We start from the raw sequence: 26,225 nt of genomic DNA, 5'->3' as shown, positions 1-26,225 counted from the left end.
ATGATCCTTTTAATGTGCTGCTGGATTCTGTTTGCTAGTATTTTGTTGAGGATTTTTGCATCTATGTTCATCAGTGATATTGGCCTGTAGTTTTCTTTTTTTGTGACATCTTTGTCTGGTCTTGGTATCAGGGTGATGGTGGCCTCGTAGAATGAGTTTGGGAGTGTTCCTCCCTCTGCTATATTTTGAAAGAGTTTGAGAAGGATAGGTGTTAGCTCTGCTCTAAATGTTTGGTAGAATTTGCCTGTGAATCCATCTGGTCCTGGGCTTTTGTATGTTGGAAGATTTTTTTTTTTTTCAAAGTCTGGTTTTATTGATGCACTGACAGACTGACCCAAGATTTGGAAGGGGTAGTTCGCTAATACAATACTCATCATCAAAGCAAACTGAGAAGACCACGGTGTCTGAAGTGGCTTTACAGCGATACAACGCCTTAATAAGTTATGGAGATGGCCTGCTCGCTAACCGCCTTCTCACTTCATGTTCTTTACAAACTCCTCTCCTTTCTTGATGGAGGCTTTCAGTTCAGGAATGGCCTCGGCGATCATCTTCTCTTCGAAAGGGAAGATTTTGCCAATGCCTAGATTCTTCTCGATGCCCTTTTTCCCCAGCAGCAATGGTGTGGAGAAATACGGACAGTCCGTTTCTTGGGACTTAATGAAGGAACATTCGACAACTCCTTCCTTTCCGTTCATCGCATCCAAGAGGGAGAAGACAAACCGGGCTCCAGCATACGCCATGGATAGGGTGGCAGAGCCTGCTCCAGCCTTAGCCTTCACCACCTCCATGCTGGCCTCCTGGATCTGCCCAATGAGGGTGGTCAGCTGGTTCTGGGGAAAGTCCACCTTGGGGGTGCATTGAGAGATCAGGGGGATGATGGTCTTCCCAGCATGGCCGCCAATGACAGGAACGTTGAAGCGAGCCGGGTCCAAACCCTTCAGTTCTGCAACAAAAGCGTTGGCTCGGACAATGTCCAGGGTTGTCACCCCAAATATTTTATTGGGGTTGTATACTCCATGTTTCTTGAAAACTTCTGCTGTGATTGGGATGGTGGAGTTAACCGGATTTGAAATGATGCAGATCATGGCCTCGGGGCAGTGCTGAGCACAGGCAGCAGTCAGGGTGGCCACAATCGTGGTGTTAGTGTTGAAAAGGTCATCCCGGTTCATGCCTGGTTTTCTTGGGACTCCCGCTGGAATCACCACCACATCGCAGCCCTTCAGGCAGTCTGGCAGCTGCTCAGGTCCGAGGTAGCCTTTTACTGTCACTCTGGTCTCTATGTGGCTCAGATCGGCAGCCAATCCAGGTGTATGAGCAATATCGTAGAGGGTCAGGCGGCTCACCAAGGGGCTGTTCTACAGGAGAAGTGAAAGTGGCTGCCTGATTCCTCTGGAAGCCTCCAGCACGGCTACTTTAGCATTGTTCTGGGCCGAGGTGCTGAAGCTGCAGCGGAGAGCGGCGCTGGCAGGCCAGGCGAGGGCGGAGAGCATGGCTGAGATGGGCGGGGCGCGGACTGGCCTGCGAAGGAGCTGGCAGCAGGACAGTGACTCTGTTGAAAGATTTTTAATCACAGGTCGAATTTCTCAAAGTACCAGCTTTTAGTTTTATTAATCTTTGCCATCATTTCTTTCTCATTTACTTCTTTTTTTTTTTTTTTTTGTGGTACCTGGGCCTCTCACTGTTGTGGCCTCTCCCGTTGCGGAGCACAGGCTCCGGACACACAGGCCCAGCGGCCATGGCCCACGGGCTTAGTCACTCCGCAGCATGTGGGATCCTCCTGGACCAGGGCACGAATCCACGTCCCCTGCATTGGCAGGTGGACTTTCAACCACTGTGCCACCAGGGAAGCCCTCATTTACTTCTGATCTGATCTCTATGATTTCTTTCCTTCTGCTAACTTTGGGGTTTTTTTGCTCTTCTTTCTCTAATTGCTTTAGGTGTAAGGTTAGGTTGATTATTTGAGATTTTTCTTGTTTCTTGAGGTAGGATTGTATTGCTATAAACTTCCCTATTGGAACTGCTTTTGCTGCATCCCATAGGTTTTGGGTCATTGTGTTTTCATTGTCATTTGTTTCTAGGTATTTTTTGATTTCCTCTTTGATTTCTTCAGTGATCTCTTGGTTATTTAGTAGTGTATTGTTTAGCCTCCATGTATTTGTATTTTTCACAGTTTTTTTTCCTGTAATTGATATCTAGTCTCATAGCATTGTGGTCAGAAAAGATACATGATACGATTTCAATTTTCTTAAATTTACCAAGGCTTGATTTGTGACCCAAGATATAATGTATCCTGGAGAATGTTTTTACCTTCCTCCTTCATCTGCTGTGTGTTTCTCTGTCTTCTCATTTTGCTTAACTTACTGTGTTTGGGGTCTCCTTTTCACAGGCTGCAGGTTCGTAGTTCCCGTTGTGTTTGGTATCTGTCCCCAGTGGGTAAGGTTGGTTCAGTGGGTTGTGTAGGCTTACTGGTGGATGGGACTGGTGTCTGTGTTGTGTTGGATGAGGCTGGATCATGTCTTTCTGGTGGGCAGGACCCCGTCCAGTGGTGTGTTTTGGGGTGTCTGTGACCTTATTATGTTTTTAGGCAGCCTCTCTGCTAATGGGTGGGGTTGTGTTCCTGTCTTGCTAGTTGTTTGGCATGGGGTGTCCAGCAATGGAGCTCGCTGGTCATTGAGTGGAGCTGGATCTTAGCGTTGAGACGGAGATCTCTGGTAGAACTCTCACTAATTGATATTACATGGGGCCTGGAAGTCTCTGGTGGTCCAGTGTCCTGAACTTGGATCTCCCACCTCAGAGGCTCAAGCCTGACACCCAGCCGTAGCACCAAGACCCTGTCAGCCACATGGCTGTGGCAGGCGTCCGACACTTGAGAGAGCAGAAAGGTTTAAAGTTAGAAGAACTGGATGAAGTGACGCCTCAGGCACTTGCTGGTTGTGAACCCAGGCACAGCCCAAATCTCCCTGAGCCTGTTGTTCACCTCCACTCAGCCCCAGGGCTGTTCCAACGTCGTTGGGGCTCTGCCTGTCACTCAGGGCTGGTGCACCTCCTCTCCGGTGTCCGGCCCTCAGCTGACCCAGAAGCAGACGTTGGCTTTTTACATTTTGTCTTCCTCCTGTCTGAGGTTGAAGCTTGTCAGAGTGGTGCTGCTATTGGATCTTTTCAACCTGCTCCCCTGGGTCGTGGTGCTTCGAGCCACCACATCCATTAAGAAAGACTCTCAGGGTGCGGGGTCCGAGTCCCTGGCATGGGCTGGGGAAGGCTGCGGGTTCCGGAGTGGGAGTGCAGAGACCGGACGAGGTGAGAAGGAGGAGGAAGAGAAGGAGAAAGAGGAGGAGTGGAGGAGTGGATTTAGCATCTTAAATATCTCTCTGGACCTGTTCACCTTTTGTTGACTTTAAAGTACTAAAACTTACTTGGGACATGAATAGCCCACTGCCATGTTCCCACGAGGGTTTAACACATTTCCAAATTATGATCACGATGACAGAATATTGGATGATATGATGAATTAGGAAGTCCAGATGCCAATTTATAATGTAGTGAGATTTAAAAAGAATTACTATCAGAACCTTTGCTACCAGAATTCCTTTTGTGTAGAGAATTGACTGCTAAGTTCCATGAGGATAGGAACTATATCTCTTTTACTTCTCTTTGGATACCCAGTGCCTAGCTCAGTGGTGGGCACATAATAGGTGCTCAATAAATATTTGTTGGAAAAAAATGAATGCATAAAAAACATTGATGGGCCATTTACACAGACTAAATACAGCATCTGGAAGGGCAAGGCAGAACAAAGGAAAAGCTAAATGGTTATACATAAGCAAATGGAAGAAATTACTTTTAAGAGGGGAGAGAAAGGGAAGAGGAGAGGGTTAAGCATTTCAGGAGGCAGGAGCAGAGATGTTTAAGCTCAGGGGTGTATTAAATTCAATTTGAAGTTATGATTCAGGGTTATTAAATCCCTTCATCTCCCCATATTTATATAAAGTCTGCTGTACACACAAGGGTCACAAGTGAGACCTTTTTGTTGTTTTACTTGCTTTGTGCCAAGCAGTGAAAGGTGCTGAGTTTCATGTGTGGGAAAGTACCAAGTGAGTAAGAAATACACACGTAGGTGCTCAGATGACCCATAAACTACTCCACTGAAAGCAGGAATCAAGAGCAGGGGTGTCACCTCCCACCTCCTCCTCTACCCAAACTCTAGAAAAGTTTGGATAGTGTGGGGTGCCCCGTGCACATGAGGAATGGGTTTCATTTTTGTCTCCCATGACATCTAATCATAGTAAGAAACAACCATCGGGCTACATACTTCATTGGTAACTGATACCACTCAAGTCTTGATTTCTCATTCAACCCTTCCCATTATCCTCCTCTCCTATTCTTTATAATGCCTTGAATACTCTTCATTATCATGAAATATAAGAGAAAGATTCTACTGAGAACAAAATGAGAAATATGTCTATTCCCATAATACTCAGAGACATTTAGGCCCAGATTTACCACCTATGAAATCTATTCTTGCCCTCCTATAAGACCCAGCTTAGTATAGGTAGAATAGCTTTTGAAAAATGCTTGAATCTGAAGTAACAATTATTGGTCTGAATCCAAAGTAATAATAATTAAATATAAGAAATTATGATGAAATCTAAAATTCCAAATGAGATTTGTTGAAGAAAAGAAAAATCTTTCAGGTCACTGAAGAAATGTGCTTTTCCCAGCTGCCACTATCTCAACTATCATGATGGATTAGTGAGATTAAAACAACTCTTTCTCTAACACCGACTATGATAATAGGCGTTCTTTATCATATCTTTTTATTTAAGTTTTTAAAAATGAGTTTGATTAAATCTGAACTTGTAAGAAACTTGCATACCAAGAGACAGTTTAAAGCTAATGTTCTTTGAAACTATTTCAGGCTTTTCTCCAAATTCTCCAAAGATTTTTCCTAGAACAATATCTTGGGAAATGAATGGGGAGGGTAGACCCTTGGCATTTGAGGATTTCACACTGGCATGTTTACAATCTGCCATTTCTGCTATTTATAAATGACTCTGGATTTCTATGATACATAGGAATTTGTCGTTTCGAATCTCCTCTTAGCCTGACTTTGTTGTTCTCTACTGTTCTCCAGAAGTGATAAACTTTTTCTCTATGAAAAATGGCCATTGAATTTATTGAAAATTGAAAAGCTGATTAATTCATGATATGAAAGATGGGACAAGAGACTTTTGTTTGAAATGTGGTTCTAGAAAAACGTGGATTCCCCAAAGTAAAGAGAAACAACCTTTTCAAATATTAAGAAGCTGTCTACTGGTGCTAAGGTGACAGAAATTAAGGTTCAGGAAGAATTACATTCATTACCAGTTCTTAGCTCACATTAAAAAAAAATTTTATTTATTTATTTATTCATTTATTTATTTAGCTGCACCAGGTCTTAGTTGCGGCACGTGGGATCTTCGTTGTGGTATGTGGACTCTTAGTTGCAGCATGTGGACTCTTAGTTGTGGCATGTGAACTCTTAGTTGCGTCATGTGGGATCTAGTTCCCTGACCAGGGATCGAACTTGGGCCCCCTGCATTGGGAGTGTGGAGTCTTAGCCACTGGACCACCAGGGAAGTCCCCTTAGCTCACATTTTAATATAGAGGCATAGTACAGAAGTGACACTGCACTCAGATTCTATTTCCCACTCACCCACTAACCAACTATGTAAATTTGAGATAGTCACTTCACCTCTCTGGTCATTGTCATCATTATGACTATTATGGAGGCCTCCATTTATTGAGCCCTTACTGTGAATTAGGCACTGTGCTAAGCTCTTTACCTGGATTATCTCATTTAATGCTTGCAACAGCCTGATGCAGTAGGCACTATCATTATTATCTGCAGACGCAAATAATACTGAATAACAACAGCTAACAGCTCCTGAATGCTGATTGTGGGGGACAGTATGCCAAGTGTATTACATGCATCTCATATAATCCTGTTAATAATGATCTGGCTACTATTTAACCTCTATTTAACAGATAGGAAATTGAGGCTTAGAGAGGTTCATTAATTTGTCCAAGATGACACAGCTAGTAAAAGGTGAAGGAGGATTTTGAATTAAAAATGCCATTTGCAGCAACATGGATGGACCTAGAGATTATCATACTAAGTGAAGTAAGTCAGAGAAAGACAAAAATCATATATCACTTATATGTGGAATCTAAAAAGAATGGTACAAATGAACTTATTTATAAAACAGAAATAGACTTACAGACTTCAGAAACAAACTTATGGTTACCAAAAGGAAAGGCTGGGGGAAGGGATAAACTAAGAGTTTGAGATTAACATAGACACACTACTATATATAAAATACATAATCAACAAGGACCTACTGTATAGCACAGGAAACTCTATTCAATTTTCTGTAATAACCTATATGGGAAAAGACTGAAAAAGAATGGATACATGTATATGCATAACTGAATCACTTTGCTGTACACCTGAAACTAACACAACACTGTAAATCAACTATACCCCAACATAAAATAAAAACTAAATTTAAAAAAATGCAAAAAAAAAAATTCTCTGACTCTGGAGCTCAAGATCTTAATCATTAGGCTCTACTGGTTTTATAAAGAAATTAATCATACTGAAAAAACAGACATCAGTGTACAGATGTTGAGCTCTTTACATTTACATAAGCACCAAGTGTTGGCAATATTCTGTCATTTAGTCATTATGTCATATAGATGGTATTTCCCATTGGCAGGGCCAGCTCTTTGAGCTATTTCCTCTGTAGTAATTTTCATGGAGCTCTCTACTCACTGCATGTGGTTTCCTATTTGTGGGCAACAGTGAACACTGAAAGGACAACTGGTCAAGGTTCAGGAGGTAGAAACACTATGAAGCCAGGTCTCATCTGTGTGTGACTCGAGGTGGTCCATAAGGGATTGAACCTGTGCCCTGGTCACGTTAGCACTGCACTTCATCCAAAGAAACCAGTTGCCCTCATCAAATCCTAAGTGTTATCTTGAGCAATTCCATTTTTTGTACCCTAGTAAACAGATGGCAAGAATCTGTGTTTCTGACAATTGAGCAAACTTTCTTTTTTGCCTTTCTTGGCTTGCAAGAAGAAAGGAATAGAAAATGGAAATTCACTGGGACAAACAGAAGGCAGATTTCTAATGTGGATTGTCCAAACCCTACACACATACACTATCACACACACACACACACACACACACAACTGCGCACACAATATATACATACACACATGTACACACACACAGAGCCATCAACAGCAGTACAGCAAACACAAGAGTGATAGTGATTTGTCTATAATGAGAGCAGGATGGGAGATTTAGTAATACTTCATTTTCATGCATTTTCTTTAAGGGAGCACAGATCAACATTTAGACTTTTCATAGAAGACACAGAAACAAATATACAATCTTTTAGATTGATTGTAAATCTGAGGAGCAGATGTATCCAAATGATAGTTATTAATGTTATTTCTGTCTCTGGGAAATGGTAAATTATATTCAGGTCCATTACTTAGCAGAGTTATTATGCATTTAGGAACATAAATGGGGGACAGTTTTGATTTTCTTTGGAAGAGAAAAGGCAGACTCATCCTTCGGCTGAAGCATGACTACTTTGGGATCTGGTCAGATATCATCTTGAGAGAGAGAGAGAGAGAGAGACTGGCCAGGTGTCACTCTTGTCCTCCGTGGGTGGTACAGATGAAAAGAGGAGGCGTGTGCAGGGGATTTGTTCTTGGCTTCATAATGATACTCTTCCTTTATCTGACATTCACTTAAAATAACATTTGAATGAAGGAATTGGGTCACCTGGTAACATTTTTGGTAGCAGCAGTACTTTGTGGGGAAAGCCTTTATGTTTTCATGCAGCACTGCACAAGTTCAGGGTTGGGTTTGTAGAAGGCATTTCCAAAGACAGCTTTGGAAAGTCCTCACTGGAATCTCTCCAAAGCTTAGGAGATGGGGGGCTGCATTTCTGGGGCAACTTGGGAGCACACCTGCCCCCCCACCCCGCCGTGGAGGCAGGGGCAGAAGTAGATGAATAAAACGTTAAAGCCTTGTTTCAACCCTGCAGTTCTGTATCTTTTTCCATGCGTTATACTCATACGAGGAAGTAAGCAAATTACTTGACCGCTTTATCTCTCCTAATATATTTGTTTCATTTTCGAGTATGGAAAATACAAGCTGCAGATTATTTTAGTGTCAGATGGCTGGAGTGAAACTGGGATCCTTTGAAGACAAAAGACACTTGTACCCTAATTCCTAATTCTAGAACTTTCAGGAGACCTAGCACACAGTAGAGTTCAATAAAGATTATTGAATGAATAATAATAATTGGAAACTCTGATCCATCTTCTGTGGCTCTCACCCTCACTCACTCAGCCCAGCCACTCGAGTCCCGTGGCTGATACTCAGACACACCAAACATGTGCTTCCTTTGCATTCACTGTACTCTGGGCCTGGAATGCTCCCCCCAGATATTTGTGGGACTGGCTCTCCCACCTCCTAAGGTCTCCACTCAGATGTTACCTTATCAGTGAGGACTCCTGTCATTTCCTCCACATTCTTCCGTTGTAATTACCAGCATCTGATATAGTATGTATTCACTTGTTTATCTGTTTAGCCTCTTTATCCCTCCCCGACCCTGACTAGAACATGAGCCCACAGGAGCAGTAGCTTCGTCTTGCTCATGGCAAGAGCAATGGATCCCCAGAACTTAAAAATAAATATTGATTGAGTGAATGAGCAAATAGATGAACATGTGTTTTAGGTATCACTCCTCTGGTTGATAGGAACAGACACTCACTCAAGCAATCTCAAGTAAAGGGGATTTGCCTTAATAAGGAGTCTTACAGAAACCCAACAATAGGAATGTTGGTAGGTTACTTGCTGGGGCTGGGTGTCCTGGAGGCAAGAACTGGAGCGGGTGGCCAGGACCTCAATGGCAGGGCTGGGAAGACCTTGACTCCAGCACTCCATCACGACCACGCTTCACTTCTCCCCTCCTCGGAGATTCCTGATTTCCGCATCACTTCAGCTTGTACTGGGCCACATGACAGCTCCGGGTCTGAGTTTACTGCCTCACCTCCATCAACTCTCTCGGTCACAGTTTACCCATAGAGGAGTCCGATGATCTCAGATCATCTTTTCAAGCCAGGTCAACAGTTCCTAAGTCTCTGGCTTTTCTACTGGTTGAGCCAATGCCCTCCCCAGCTCCACTCACCTACGGTGTGATGCAGGTATCATCTGATCTACTCCCCATTCAGCAGAAATCACTCAAGGGACAGCTTCTAGAAGGATCAGGCCATTGACCTCCCAAATACTATCCTCCTCCTTCTCCAAGAATGCTCTTTTATCTCCTACCTTCCCCTTTAAAGGCAGTAGGAGGTTCATTTCAATTTTTTATTTGATTGGTTTTTAATCAGTTAGTTTTACCCAAAAATGTCTTAAAAATCATGACATGTGTTAAAGACTTTACAGTTCATGGGGAATCAAAAGTCACACAAGCTTTTTTTTTTTGTCTTGGGCAGATTCTAGCTCTGACAAGGGCAGCCTGTGTGGCAGGTCCTGGGCAGAGACCAGAAATGCTGTATTAGGGAGTTTGCTTCTCTTACCAGTAGGGAGGACTGCTTGAACTTGGAGAGGGAGCAAACTGAGAAAACTAAATTCACAGCAAAGGGACTGGCAGGTGACAATCATTCTGTTTGGCTCAGATGCTGGAGGCTAAGCTCTTGAAAGGTGTGTAATTAATCTCTCTCATGTCCTTTTAAAGTCTCTTGTCAAGCCCAGGATTTGTTTTCCTTTCTGACCTCAAGATTTTACTACTGAGAACCCTAAGCTAAGTAGACTGAAGCCTGCATGGACCCTGATGATGTTCCTGGGAGACTGTTGCCCTCGGCATTCTACGGAAAGCAGGCAGCCATAAGCAACGGGACAGTGACCCTTATAGAAGCCCATGAATGCATTCAGCAGACCCAGGTGCCAGTCACCACTGCTCTGTGGCCCTCAGCAAGTAATAGCCCCTGTGGGCCTCAGTTTCCCCTGCTCTGAATCTCAGAATTATGAGGGTCAAAATCTAATGGACACATTGTGTGTGGAAAATTCCACAATTTTAGGAGACTTTCTCTTTCAGAGTATGAGTTGACAACTATGGTCCATGGGCCAAATCCAGCTTGCTGCCTGTTTTTTAATTACCTGTGAGCTAAGAATGGGGTTTACATTTTCATGCGGTTGGAAAAAATCAACAGAAGAATAATATTTCATGACATGAAAACAATATGAAATTCAGATTTCAGTGTCCGTAAGTAAAGTTTTATCTAACACAGCCATGCTCGATCATTTACATCAGGGCCGAGGACTAGTACCCGTCTGGCCTGTTCGGAGCCGGGCCGCACAGCACGAGTGAAGCTTCATCCGCCGCTCCCCACCCCCCAACCCCCCATCACTCACGTTAACAGCCTGAACCATCCCCCCGCCGTCCCCATGGAAAAACTATCTTCCACGAAACCAGTCCCTGATGTCAAAAAGTTTGCGGACCTCTGGTTTACATACTGTCTATGGCTGCTTTCTCACTACAATGGCGGAGTAGTTGTGACAGAGACAACATGATCCACAAAGCCTAAAATATTTGTTTTCTGGCCCTTTACAGAAAAAGTTTGCCAACTTCTGTTTTAGAACATAGAGGCTAAAAGTAACCATCTAAGTCAGACACACCTAGGTCAAATAATAGCTCACCCCTAACTAGCTCTGTGACCTCGGAAAGTTATTTAACCTTTCTAAGCTCCACTTTCCTTATCTGTAAAACAGAGACAAAGACAGTCCTTATCCCAAAGGATCTTTGGGAGGAACTGGATGAGCAGCCACTGAGCTGAGAACCCAGTCTGGCTGAGTAAACCAAGGCATGACTGTGAGTCTCTTATCCTTGGCATCTGGCACAGTAATTGGCACAGAACAGGTGCTAAATATGTATTTGCAGGCTAAATAGTTGAATAAACTGCAGAGTGTACATTTAATATTATTTTGGCATATCACCCTGAAGGTGTCTGGGGTGGAGTAGACAGTGAAATAAACGGAAAAGACAGGCCAGAAGTCCCAGAGGGGTCAGGACCAAGCAGAGCCAGACCAGCCACAAGCTGTTGCTGTTACTACTATTGCTGCCCCTGTTCCCAGGGCCAACCAAGTCTTGGGGGACCCTCCCTGGGCACCGAGATTTTTCTTCTGCTCATGTTTATCATCGTACTTATTCCTAGAACTAGAAGCCACTCACTCACTCTCCTACCCATTAGGAGGTCTTTTTGGCTTTACCTTTATAGCCAAATATATCCAGAATCCTCCCTTTCTCTCTCTCTCTCTTCACTCAGCCATTCCTAGTGCTCTGGGCTGAACCACCATCATCTCTCACCTTGATGACTGCAACAGTCTCTGCTTCCTCCTTCGTTCTCCTAGAGCCTGTTCTTAGTACAGTAACCAGCGTTATCCTTGCACAAGGTCAGATTATGTCACTTCTCTGCTCAAACTGTCCAGGGGCTGCCCATCTTATGCAGAGTAAAAGCCAAAGTCCTTCCAATGGCCTGCAAGTCGCTATTTGCTCTGTCCCACCCCACTGCTTTTGACCTTTTCTCCTACTCCTCTCCCCCTTGGTCACTCTGCTCCAGCTACAAGGCCTTTTGCTGTCCTCCAGTGCACCAACAGGCTCCTGCCTAAGGGCCTTGCTCTGATATTCTCCCCAGGGGAACCTGAGGGAGCCCAAACCACACCCCAACTTCAGCTATACCCTCTGGGCCAGGAATGACCTCACCGAGGGCAGATAATCCAGCATTGGACTGTTCAAACTCCTGCTTTTTTCCCTTTCCCTTGCTTTGTTTTTGCACCAGCATTATTGATAAGATCGCAGAACTTGAGCAAAACGGTAGGGGAAACATAAACCTCAATAGCACTGAATTTCCAGCCTGTATAAAAGATCTGGCAGGAAAAAGAGCTTGAAATATTGGCAAGAATTAGGGGTAGACTCTGTGCATTGAGTTATCCCAATTACCTCAGATGATGGTGCGATTATATTATCACCTCTGAGGAGGATGAAAGGAGAATATGAAATGGCTCCGATCTCCTCAGGTTCTGTACCCTGCCCGGCACAGCATGGGCTCATCCTGCATCTCACATCACAAGAAGGAGACTGTTACTCACAGATACTCGCTTCCCGGTTGTCACGTTGTGAGGAATCCTGTTAGTGTTCACATGAAACGTCCCCATGGCTCTCCCCCTCTGGCCCATGTTCCAGGAGATGACTGTGGTCAGAGTTGTCATAAAGTTTAAGTGTATATGAATCATAAACAATGACAAATAACCACATTATAAATTTTGCAAGGCTTGTTGCACAGAGATGAGATTTATACCTAAAGATACTGAAAGTAAAGCCTCCCTCCACCCTTTTAAGGCCTAAGGATACTCAGCAATAAACAGGGAAAGGAAACAGCCTGAAGAATTTATTGAGGAAAGTCCTTGACCAGCCACAGCTGGGGCACTCCTGGTGTTGGCTTCCAGTGTGTTCTTTCCCTTCTCAGGTGATACCTAGAGAAAGGGGGTGGGAAGAGGAAGATTCTCCTGAGAGAGCAGAAGATAGACTACATTTCTGGGCTCCTCTTTAGAACCTGGAAGTTTAAGGTAAAGTTTCAACTCTTTTTCTTACATATAGAGCTAATTATTGATATAAAATAGGTATCTACATTTTTTCCCAGCTATCAATGATGTAGGTGTACTTTAAAACAAAAAAAAGAAGCCAAGCCCTTGCTTCTCTCTGCTCCTGCCCAGTCAGAACGTAAGGAATAAAATAAGTGAAAGCTGCATGCTTTTTTACAATGACCCTTTGGGCAGCGCTGCCCGTCTCTCACCCTGGGCCAGTGAGTCTATTTGCAAAGCTGATTTAAGATGAAAAGCAAAGTGTAATGAACAAGCTGTACCCCTCTGCCCTGATGAATATTTTCTGAGTGAAGTTTTACCAGCCTCAAAATTTTTCACAAATTCAAGAGGAAAAGGCATTAGGCTTCTAAACGGCCTGGATCAGGTTTCCATAGTAGCTTGGTTAGACAACAGACCTTTTCCCAAGAGTTATACAGATCTTGTCAATAATGCTGGTGCAAAAACAAGAAAGCCAACAATGGGGTCTTGTTCTTTTTAAGCTGAGTCATGAAAATCATGCACTAAAACCATCCTTGGAGAAAGACCTGATTGGTAAAGCAACAGCCAGTAAACTTGGAAGGAATTTTTGAAAGGAAATGTTACCCTCTGTCTTCTGAAAGGCATTCAAAGCAATGAGATATGGAGGAAAAATAATTTGACGTTGCACTTCTTAACCTCATAAAACATTTTAAAAACTAACTCATTATCATAATTTATAGCAGGAACTAGTTTCTTGTGTCTCAATGGACAGCCTGTGTGACATCATGGTCCCATCTGTATGATTCATTTTTTTTTTTTTTTTTTTTTTTGTGTGGTATGCGGGCCTCCCTCTGCCGTGGCCTCCCCCATTGCGGAGCATAGGCTCCAGACGCGCAGGCCCAGCGGCCATGGCTCACGGGCCCTCTCCCGTTGCGGAGCACAGGCTCCGGACGCGCAGGCTCAGCGGCCATGGCTCACGGGCCCAGCCGCTCCGCGGCATGTGGGATCCTCCCAGACCGGGGCGCGAACCCGGTTCCCCTGCATCGGCAGGCGGACGCGCAACCGCTGCGCCACCAGGGAAGACCCACGATTCATTTTTTTAAAGACAATCTTGCCAGACCATTATAAAGTAAAACAATTAATTACTTTTATGATAGTTGGTTGCCTTCTGGCCCCTACTTTTTCCTTCATGGGGAACATTGTCACCTCATGCAGGCTTGCCTGATTCTTCTGCCAATGTATGTCAGAACGCTGCCTGCACATTAACACGAATCATCCGAAACATGCAAAATGAGCCCTCATTTCATTGGCCATCGCAAATTTAATACTGTTCCTGTCTTGTGTTTCTTACAGCTCTGCCTTCTACTGCAGGATCCCTTTACAGCAAAGCAATTATTCAACCTGACCTGCGCTACCGTTACACCAAATGTCACCATTCATCCCAACAAATAGGAAAGCTTTAGTTAAGGACAGAGATGTTTTCAGCTCTCTCAAAGAGGACAGTGAGAAGGCTGTGGTGATGCAGAGTAAAGGATTAGGAAATTACTCCTTCTGAGACTCTTCTTATCTCCATCTACCTCCAAGGGAGAGTCAGATGCCATCTAAGTCAAAGTAAGGCTAGCTTTTATTTCTCTACCCCCTCCTTCTCACTTCCCAACCTTCTTCACAATTACAGCAAAAGTAGAAAACCACTTCTCTCTTTAGATTCTCTATTGCTTACTATAATTATTATGGCAACAATTGCTGGGTGGATTTACAATCTGATATTTTACCACAATGAAGATATTAAATCCTCTTATGAACATGATCTCATTAATTCTTATAACAATAGTCTGATATGAAACAAGGACTAAGACCTTCAATATTCATTCTCTATACAGACAGGGAGAGCGAGGTAAGGTGCTGGGAGGCTACAAGGGAATTAGCTAAGCTGGAATTAAAACCTAGTATTCTGATTTTCATTTCGTGCTAGTGCTACCCTAAATTATTCTACATCTTAGAGGCGTAAAATACCCACCTGAGGATCAGCCAGGATGGAGTGAAAGTAAACATAATTCCATAGAGTTTCATAGAGCACCATTTGACTCAATCGCTGAGTCTCTTAATTCAAATCCTTAGAGGGAAATCTCACTGGCGAAGCACTATCTGTAGATTGATACGCTTAGGTTAGTTGTTGGGGAGGAAGCATGTGTGATGCTGAGGTGCCCTGCAGCTAGAAGGGGAAGTTAAATCAGACTTGTCTCACCTATTTGTTCCAACAAGTCTTAGTATGTAATTGTATTCAGCCTTGTCTTCATATTTAACTTGTCTTTCTTAGTACAGTAAAAGTTTCTTGACATTAGGGCTCTGTTTCTTTTTTTTCTTCTGCCTCTCAGGGCCCTAAATGTGGGTTAGCAAAAATATTGGTTGAACTGATTTTATCTTTTATTTGGTACACACCAAGTAAAAAGTGTAAATACTTCTAAGCCATTGGATGGATGAATATTCATTTAAAAGAGATAGAGGGACTTCCCTGGTGGCACAGTGGTTGTGCGTCCGCCTGCCGATGCAGGGGAACCGGGTTCGCGCCCCGGTCTGGGAGGATCCCACGTGCCGCGGAGCGGCTGCGCCCGTGAGCCATGGCCGCTGAGCCTGCGCGTCCGGAGCCTGTGCTCCGCAATGGGAGAGGCCGCGGCAGGGGGAGGCCCGCATACCACAAAAAAAAATAATAATAAATAAATAAATAAAAGAGATAGAAAATAGCCATATTTTTCTTTACAGAAGCTTGGTCTTCTCATTGGCAAACATCACATACAAGCATTCCACATTTCAAAATTGTTTTAAGATGATGTGTTCAGAGACTTTAGCATCCCACAATGACAGAGTAACTGATATCTGGCTTGTCTTCCTACTGCAATAAACTATAACAATGAACAAGACATATGAGGCAACTGTTTTCAGGCAAAGAACAATAGGGAGCATAGGACTATAATTGTAATTCTGCAATTCTTAAGAGAAGGGAAGCATGAAATGAACCCCAGAATTGCCCCAGTTTTCTGCCCTGGGCATACTTCTGCCATAATATGAGGAGATGGAGACAAAGCAGAATGAGCAGATAAGGCAGATATTACAGTTCCAGGCTGCTGAAACAGTTACAGTGTGTGAGATCAGATGCTAGAGAAGAATCTGTGCAAAGGGAGGTCCCAAAAGTCTGTGTGGGGATTCACCATGGGTCCTTGGTATGGGTGGGACTGTACATCACAGGGCAAGGCTCCATGAGGCTCAGCAGAGATTGACTGCTGCAGGGCTGAGAGCTGAATGGTAATACCATTGGTATTACCAATGGTATTATGGTAATGCCAAAGGTTGTGTAGCACTGGTAGGTATTGGAGTTCTAGTCTAGAATTCAGTTGAGACCTGAGAAAGACTGTGCTTTAGGATTACATTTCCTACTTGTGAAATAAGAACTTTAAGAGTAAGAATCATATCATAGAGTAAGGACTAACTTCAAAACCAAAACAGTCCTCCCCTAACAAAAACCAAAACTGAGTCTGACAGAACCAAAAAGTATCCACCAGTGACTTAACTACCCATAAGAACAAAACTCAACACTCTTTACACCCAACACTCAACACATAATCCAGAGTCTCTATAATGTATCATCCATAATGTCCAGGCTACAACAAAAATTTACCAGGCATGCAAAGAAAAAGATAAATATGACCTAAACTAAAGAAATAGAGGGAAAAAAGAAAAAAAAAAAACAAGATATTCCAGATGTTGGAATTATTAGACAAGTACTTTAAAAGAGCTACTAAAAATATGTTAAAGGACTTAAAAAATGGTTAAAATGAGTGCACAGATGGGAAATCTCTGCAGAGATGAAAAATACAGAAAAGAATAAAATGGAAATTCTAAAACTGACAAGTACAAATATATAAAATGAAAATTATTAGTAAACTTGAAGAAAGACAAATAGAAATTATCCTTTCTGGAGATAAAAGATAGGTTAAAAAATGAACAAAACTCAGTGATCTATGAGACAATCATGTGGTTGGTGTAACATACTAAAAAGTATTTCTTTAATCCATGAGAAGTCAGAAAAAGGGGAATAAAAAACAGATTTGGCAACTAGAAAAAGAAATGAGATGATATACTTGAAACTAATAATCGTATTAATGTAAATGAACTAATATTCCAATTAAAAAGGAGAGATTAAAAAGTGAGACCCAATTAAATATTGGCAAGAAGAGATCCACTTGCTATATATAAACACAGAGATAACTTAAAGTGAAAGGTTGGAAAAAGATATACTATGTAAACAGTAAGCAAAAGAAAACTGCTGTGATTTATTAATATCAGACAAAGGGGCTTCCCTGGTGGAGCAGTGGTTGAGAATCCGCCTGCCGATGCAGGGGACACGGGTTCGTGCCCCGGTCCGGGAAGATCCCACATGCCGCGGAGCGGCTGGGCCCGTGAGCCATGGCCGCTGAGCCTGTGCGTCCGGAGCCTATGCTCCGCAACGGGAGAGGCCACAACAGTGAGAGGCCCGCGTACCACAAAAAAAAAAAAAAAAAAAAAATCAGACAAAGTAAAAAGTATTATCACAGATTTTTTAAAAGGATATTTCTTAAGGAGAAATCAGGAAGACATAAAAATTCTAAATGTATACTTACCTAATTACAGAACTTCAAAATTTATGAAATAACAACTGGCAGAACTAAAGGGAGAAATAGACAGTCATAGTTGGGGATTTTGATACCCTTCTCTCAGCAACTGATAGAACAATTAAAAAAATCAGAGTGGACAAGGAAGATTTAAACAAAATTATCAACTAACTAGTTACAGTTGCCATTTAGAAAACACCACAGTCAACAACTGAGAATACACATTCTCTTCAAGAGCATATGGAGTATTGGAGGTCCTAGCTACGGCAATCAGACAAGCAAAAGAAATAAAAGGTATCCAAATTGGAAGAGAAGAGCTAAAATTGTCATTATATACAGATGACATGATACTATACGTAGAACACCCTAAAGACTCAACACAAAAACTACTAGAACTGATAAACGAATTCAGCAAAGTAGCAGGATACAAGATTAACATACAGAAATGAGTTGCATTTCTTTACACTAACAATGAAATATCAGAAAGGGAAAGTAACAAAACAATCCCTTTTAAAATCACATAAAAAAATACTTAGGAATAAACCTGACCAAGGAAGTCAAAGACTTATATGTTGAGAACTATAAAACACTGATAAAGGAATTTGAAGATGATTCAAAGAAATGGAAAGATATTCTATGCTCTTGGATTGGAAGAATTAATATTGTTAAAATGGCCATACTACCTAAAGCAATCTACAGATTTAATGCAATCCCTATCAAACTACCCATGAGATTATTCACAGAACTAGAACAAATAATCCTAAAATTTATATGGTATCATAAAAGGCCCAGAATTGCCAAAGCAATCCTGTGGAAAAAGAACAGAGCAGGAGGTATAACCCCCAAATGGATCTTAGAGAATGACAATTGATTATTGTAAAGTTAACCAAGTGCTGACTCCAATTGCATCTGCTGTTCCAGATGTAGCTTCATTGCTTGAGCAAATGTAACACTCCCCCTGGCACCTGATATGCAGCTATTGATCTGGCAAATGCCTGTTTCTCAAAGCCTGTTAAGTAAAGAACACCAGAAACAGTTTGCTTTCAGGGGCAAAGCCAGCAATACACCTTCACTATCCTACCTCAGTGGTATAGCAACTCTCCAGTCCTGTGTCATAATTTAGTCCACAGTACCTTGATCACCTTTCCCTTCCAGAAGACATCACACTGGTCTTTCTACGGGCCACCAAGTTACTATGCAATCTGAGCTTCCCATCATGAACTGGGTGTTGTCTGACCTACCAAGGTTGGGTTTGCACAGAAGCTCTCCATTATCAAATGGAAGTGGTATATACAAGATTGGGTTTGAGTAGATCCTGAAGGCACAAGAAATTTATATGAAAAAGTGGCACAAATACTCATGGTCCCCACTCCTGCCACATTACCTTCTCTCCCCTAGCCCATACCTATGACTTCATGGGGAGTTCCCTACAATATGTTGGCTGAGAAAGAGAAGACTCATGCCTAGTTTACAGAGAGTTCTGCACTATATGCAGGTGTCACTCAAAAGTGGATAGTTGCAACACTACAGCCCCTTTCTGGGATATCCCTGAGGGACAGTGGTGAAGGGAAATCCTTCCAGTGGGCAGAACTTCAAGCAGTGCACTTTGTTGATCATTTTGTTTGGAAGGAAAAATGGTCAGAGGTACAAGTCTATGGTAATTCATGTTCTGTGGCCAATGGTTTGGCTGCATGGGTAAGGACCTGAAAGTAACATGAATGGAAAATTGGTGACAATAAAGTCTGAGAAAGAGGTATGTAGATAGACTTCTCTGAATGCGCAAATAAAGTGAATATATTTGTGTTCCATGTGAATGCTCACCAAAGGGTGACCTAAGCGGAGGAGGATTTTTTAATAATCAAGTGGATAGAATAACCCTTTCTGCAATACATGTCATCCTCTTTTTCCAGCCATTCCTGCCATTTTCCAAAGGGCTCATGAATAAAGTGGCTATGGTAGCAATGAAGGAGATTATGCATGGGATCAGCAACATGAACTTCTATTCACCAAGGCCCACCTGAATACAATTACTGTTGAAGACCCAATCGGCCAGCAGCAGCTCTGAGTTCTTGATATGGCACCATTCTCCAGGCTAATTAGCTGGCTATCTGATGGCAAGTTGATTACAATGAACCACCTCCATCATGGAAGGGGCAGTTCTTTGTTCCTACTGGAATAGATACTTACTCTGGAAATGGATTTGCTTTACCTCTGTGCAATGCTTCTGCCAAAACTACCATCCATGGATTTATGGGATGTCTTATCCATCATCATGGTACTCCACACCGCATTGCTTCTGATAAAGCAACTCACTTCACAGCCATGGGCTATGTGGCAGTGGGCTCATGCTCATGGATTTCACTGGTCAAACTACGTTCCTCATCATCCTGAAGCAGCTGCCTTGACAGAGTGGTGGAATGGCCTTTTGAAAACTTAGTCACAGTGCCAGCTAGGTGGCAATACCTTGCAGGACTATGGCAATATCCTCCAAGAGGCTATGTATGCTTTAAATCAGCATACAATATGTGGTTCTGTTTCTCCCACAGTCAGAATTCATAAGTCTAAGAACCAAGGGGTGGAAATGGGAGTAGCACTACTCACTATTACCTCTAGTGATACACCAGTAAAATGTTTGCTTCCCATCCCTGTGATTTAATGCTTTGTTGGTCTGTTGATCTTTGTTCCAAAGGGAGAAATGCTTTTACCAGGAGACACAACAATGATTCTATTGAACTGGAAGGTATAACTGCCATTCAGCCACTTTGGACTCCTCATGCCTCTGAGTCAACAGGCAAAGAAGAGGGTTACTATACTGGCTAGAGTTATTGATCCTGATTATCAAGGGGAAACTGGGATGGTACTACACAATGGATAGAAGGAAGAGAACGTCTGGAATATAAGAATCCCTCAGGGTGTCTCTTAGTACTACCATGCTGTATGACTGAAGTCAGTGGAAAACTAGAACAATCCAATTCAAGCAGGACTGCTAATGGTCCAGACAGACCCTTCAGGAATGAAGGTTTGGATCACACTATGAGGCAAGGAACCACAATCAGCTAAGGTGCTTGCTGCAAACAAAAGAAATATGGAAATGTAGTGTAAGAAGCTAATTATAAATACCAGCTATAACCACGTGACCAGTTACAGAAAGGAGGACTATAATTGTTATGAGTATTTCTTGCTTATTTTATTGAACATGTTTATGTATATGTGTGTATATATTTTTGTTTGTTTTCTTCCCTCTCTTATCCCCATATCATCTAACATAGATATATTAATAGTTAACTTTACATAATAGTATTTAAATTATAGGATATCAGGGAGAAGAGTGAACATCACCCAAGACCTTTTCATCCTCTTTTGGAGAAAGGATGAGTGCATTTTTGGTTATATATAGGATACTTGTATCATGTTAGGCAAAAGTAGGGCTTTGTTATTGTCTTTATTTGGAAATTAAGTATAGTTTAAGGAGATATATATGAGCATCACATTGATAAGGGATAGACTGTGATGATCTGTTTTATGTGAACTGTACTAGGCAATAGTCCCCAGTTATTCAATCAAACACTAATCTAGGTGTTACTCTGAAGGTATTTTGTAGATGTGATCAACAGCTACGATCAGCTGATTTTAAGGAGATTATCCTCACTAATTTGGGTAGGCCTGACCCAGTCAGCTACAATGACTTTAAGAGCAGAACTGAGGTTTCCCTGAAGAAGAAAAAATTCTACCTGTGGACTGAAACTTCAACTCCTGCCCAGATGTTTCCAACCTGCCCTTCTTTATGGTCTGTCCTACAAATTTTGGACTTGACTACCCAGCACCCAATAAGTATAAGCCAATACTTGCAATATAGCCATCTTTCTTTCTTCCTTTCTTCTTTTCTTTCTTTCTCTTCCTTCCTTCCTTCCTTTCTTTCGTTCTTTCCTCACACACACACACACACACTCACACACACACATATATATATATATATGTATACACACATATATTTATCCTACTAGAGTCTTTTCTGCTGGAACCCTAATGCATATACTCCTCAACTCCTTTTTGAGGCCAGAAGAACCCTGATACTAATACTTGACAATAACATGCAGGAAAAGAAAATTACAGACTAATATAGCTCATGAATTATAGACACAAAAATTCATAATAAAATGTTAGCAAATCAAACGCAGCAATACAAAAAGGCTAATACATCATGAGCAAGTGGGGTTTATTCCAGATTGAAAGTTAGCATAATATTTGAAAATCAATCATTGAAATTCATCATTTTAACAGAATAAAAGAGAAAAGCCATATCACCATCTTAATAGAGGAGCAAAAGCATTTGACATTCCACATTCATTTGTGGTAAAAATTCTCAAAAAATGAGAACTAGAAGGGAATTTTCCAGAGTGTGATAAACAGCATCTATAAAAACCTACAGCAAATATACTTAGCAGTGAAATATTGGCTGCTTTCCCCCAAGATGGTAACAAGGTAAAGTGTCCACTCTTACCATTTCTAGTCATCATTGAACAAAGAAGTCATAACCAGTGCAATAAAGCAAGAAAAAGAAATGGAAAGCATAAAGATCTGAAAAGAAAAAACAACACTGTCTTTATTTACAGATGGCATGATTGCTTATGTTGAATGGTGACTATAACACATACTAGCTTTGTGATCTTGGACTAATTACTTAGTATAACAGGTTTATTGTCCTAATCTGTAAGGTGGTCATACCAAGTTATGAGGATGTGATGAAATAATACACAAAAAGTGTTTGGCACAATGTCAGGCTCATGAGATGTTAGTGTTGACAGTGATGGTGGTAGTGGTGGTAACTTAAATAATCCAGGACTTTATCCAGAATTTAACCTCTCTGTGCCTCGATTTCCTCATCGGTTAAACAGGTAATACTATTGCCTACCACATAGTGTTCTGTGAGGATTGCAAGCAAATGCATATACCATGCTTTGAACAATGCCTGACACAAAATTAATGTCAACAGTGTTAGCCACTTTTATTATTATCCAATTATGTGTTCCATGTTTAGAATAATTGCATATCTCAAAACTGTTCTCTGGCTCTTCCCTCTGCTGTCACAGAACTGCCCTGGAGCCCAAGGGGAGGGTGGCCTCACTGAGGCTGCTGGCTCTGGAGAGGCCCCAGCGGCCGAAGCCACGACAGTCGTGGGGTCAGCGGGCCGGTTGCTTCAACAAGTAACTTAAAGACAAAATGGAAAAACAAGGAGGTTTGTGCCTGAGATCATGTTGATGTAAAACCAGAGATGGCCACCTTGTGCCAGTACAATTATAGGGGGGACAGAGAAGATGGTGGAAGAGTAAGACGCAGAGATCACCTTCCTCCCCACAGACACATCAGAAATACATCTACACGTGGAACTGCTCCTACAGAACACCCACTGAACGCTGGCAGAAGACCTCAGACCTCCCAAACGGCAAGAAACTCCCCACGTACCTGGGTAGGGAAAAAGAAAAAAGAAAAAACAGAGACAAAAGAATAGGGACAGGACCTGCACCAGTGTGAGGGAGCCGTGAAGGAGGAAAGGTTTCCACAAACTAGAAGCAATTTCGCGGGCGGAGACTGTGGGTGGCGGAGGAGGGAAGCTTCGGAGCCGCGGAGGAGAGTGCAGTAACAGAGTGCGGAGGGCAAAGCGGAGAGATTCCTGCACAGAGGATCAGTGCCGACCAGCACTCACTAGCCCGAGAGGCTTGTCTGCTCACCCGCCAGGGCGGGCGGGGGCTGGGAGCTGAGGCTCTGGCTTCAGTCGCAGGGAGAGGACTGAACACAGCCTGAAGGGGTTAGTGCACCACGGCTAGCCGGGAGGGAGACCGGGAGAAGTCTGGAGCTGCCGAAGAGGCAAGAGACTTTCTCTTCCCTCTTTGTTTCCTGGGGCGCGAGGAGAGGGGATTAAGCGCGCCGCTTAAAGGAGCTCCAGAGACGGGCGCGAGCCGTGACTATCAGCGCGGACCCCAGAGATGGGCATGGGACGCTAAGGCTGCTGCTTCTGCCACCAAGAAGCCTGTGTGCGAGCACAGGTCACTCTCCACACCGCCCCAGGCTTGTCTGCTCACCCGCCAGGGCGGGCGGGGGCTGGGAGCTGAGGCTCTGGCTTCAGTCGCAGGGAGAGGACTGAACACAGCCTGAAGGGGTTAGTGCACCACGGCTAGCCGGGAGGGAGACCGGGAGAAGTCTGGAGCTGCCGAAGAGGCAAGAGACTTTCTCTTCCCTCTTTGTTTCCTGGGGCGCGAGGAGAGGGGATTAAGCGCGCCGCTTAAAGGAGCTCCAGAGACGGGCGCGAGCCGTGACTATCAGCGCGGACCCCAGAGATGGGCATGGGACGCTAAGGCTGCTGCTTCTGCCACCAAGAAGCCTGTGTGCGAGCACAGGTCACTCTCCACACCGCCCCTCCCGGGAGCCTGTGTAGCCCGCCACTGCCAGGGTCCCGTGATTCAGGGACAACTTCCCCGGGAGAACGCACGGCGCGCCTCAGGCTAGTGCAAAGTCAGTTATTATTTTTTTCCCCTTTTTCTCTTTTTGTGAGTGTGTATGTGTGTGCTTCTGTGTGAGATTTTTTTGTCTGTATAGTTTTGCTTTCACCATTTGTCCTAGGGTTCTGACCATCCTGTTTTTTGTTTTCTTACTTTTTAAAATTTTTCTTCTTAATAATTAGTTTATTTTAATAACTTTATTTTATTTTATCCTACTTTATTATATCTTCTTCCTTCCTTCCTCCCTCTTTCTTTCTCTTTCTTCCTTCCTTCCTTCCTTTCTTTCTTTCTTTTTTTCTTTCTTTCTTTCCTTCCTTCCTTCCTTCTTTCTATTTTTTCTCCCTTTTATTCTGAGCCGTGTGGATTAAAGACTCTTGGTGATCCAGCCAGGCATCAGGGCTGTGTCTCTGAGGTGGGAGAACCAACTTCAGGACACTGGTCCACAAGAGACCTCCCAGCTCCACGTAATATCAAACGGCGAAAATCTCCCAGAGATATCCATCTCAACGCCAAGACCCAGCTTCACTCAACGACCAGCAAGATAAGTGCTGGACACCCTATGCCAAACAACTAGCAACACAGGAACACAGCCCCATCCATTAGCCGAGAGGCTGCCTAAAATCATAATAAGGCTACAGACACCCCAAAACACACCACCAGACGTGGATCTGCTCTCCAGAAAGATAAGATCCAGCCTCATCCACCAGAACACAGGCATTAGTCCCCTCAACAAGGAAACCTACTCAACCCACTGAACCAACCTTAGCCACTGGGGACAGACACCAAAAACAACGGGAACTACAAACCTGCAGCCTGCGAAAAGGAGACCCCAAACACAGTAAAATAAGCAAAGTGAAAAGACAGAAAAACACACAGCAGATGAAGGAGCAAGGTAAAAACCCACCAGACCTAACAAATGAAGAGGAAATAGGCAGTCTACCTGAAAAAGAATTCAGAATAATGATAGTAAAGATGATCCAAAATCTTGGAAATAGAATAAACAAAATGCAAGAAACATTTAACAAGGACCTAAAGGAACTAAAGAGGAAGCAAGCAATGATGAACAACACAATAAATGTAATTAAAAATACTCTAGATGGGATCAATAGCAGATAACTGAGGCAGAAGAACGGATACGTGACCTGGAAGATAAAATAGTGGAAATAACTACTGCAGAGCAGAATAAAGAAAAAAGAATGAAAAGAACTGAGGACAGTCTCAGAGACCTCTGGGACAACATTAAACGCACCAACATTCGAATTATAGGGGTCCCAGAAGAAGAAGAGAAAAAGAAAGGGACTGAGAAAATATTTGAAGAGATTATAGTTGAAAACTTCCCTAATATAGGAAAGAAAATAGTCAATCAAGTCCAGGAAGCACAGAGAGTCCCATACAGGATAAACCCAAGGAGAAACACGCCAAGACACATAATAATCAAACTGTCAAAAATTAAATACAAAGAAAACATATTAAAAGCAGCAAGGGAAAAACAACAAATAACACACAAAGGAATCCCCATAAGGTTAACATCGGATCTTTCAGCAGAAACTCTCCAAGCCAGAAGGGAGTGGCAGGACATATTTAAAGTGATGAAGGAAAAAAACCTACAACCAAGATTACTCTACCCAGCAAGGATCTCATTCAGATTTGATGGAGAAATTAAAACCTTTACAGACAAGCAAAAGCTGAGAGAGTTCAGCACCACCAAACCAGCTTTACAACAAATGCTAAAGGAACTTCTCTAGGCAAGAAACACAAGAGAAGGAAAAGACCTACAAGAACAACCCGAAACAATTCAGTAAATGGTAATAGAACCATACATATCGATAATTACCTTAAATGTAAATGGATTAAATGCTCCCACCAAAAGACACAGACTGGCTGAATGGAAACAAAAACAAGACCCATATATATGCTGTCTACAAGAGACCCACTTCAGACCTAGGGACACATACAGACTGAAAGTGAGGGGATGGAAAAAGATATTCCATGCAAATGGAAATCAGAAGAAAGCTGGAGTAGCAATTCTCATATCAGACAAAATAGACTTTAAAGTAAAAACTATAACAAGAGACAAAGAAGGACACTATATAATGATCAAGGGATCGATCCATGAAGAAGATATAACAATTGTAAATATTTATGCACCCAACATAGGAGCACCTCAATACATAAGGCAAATACTAACAGCCATAAAAGGGGAAATCGACAGTAACACAATCATAGTAGGGGACTTTAACACCCCACTTTCACCAATGGACAGATCATCCAAAATGAAAATAAATAAGGAAACACAAGCTTTAAATGATACATTACACAAGATGGACTTAATTGATATTTATAGGACATTCCATCCAAAAACAACAGAATACACATTCTTCTCAAGTGCTCATGGAACACT

At 42.6% G+C, this 26,225-nt stretch overlaps 2 protein-coding genes across 2 annotated transcripts in view; both read right to left on the bottom strand.

The window, feature by feature from the left end:
* NUBPL (NUBP iron-sulfur cluster assembly factor, mitochondrial) overlaps nt 1-26,225 on the bottom strand; it is a 402,628-nt gene that overhangs the window by 21,473 nt on the left and 354,930 nt on the right. The gene's annotated exons all lie outside the window — the stretch shown is intronic.
* LOC102987935 (malate dehydrogenase, mitochondrial-like) lies at nt 421-1,548 on the bottom strand. Its single transcript, XM_055088377.1, is given in 1 exon segment — nt 421-1,548. A coding segment is annotated over 1 exon segment (1,017 nt). The 5' UTR covers nt 1,491-1,548; the 3' UTR covers nt 421-473.

Source organism: Physeter macrocephalus, chromosome 11, assembly GCF_002837175.3.
Source record: "Physeter macrocephalus isolate SW-GA chromosome 11, ASM283717v5, whole genome shotgun sequence".
NCBI classification, from domain to species: domain Eukaryota; kingdom Metazoa; phylum Chordata; class Mammalia; order Artiodactyla; family Physeteridae; genus Physeter; species Physeter macrocephalus.
This window is presented reverse-complemented; position numbering and strand designations above follow the sequence as displayed.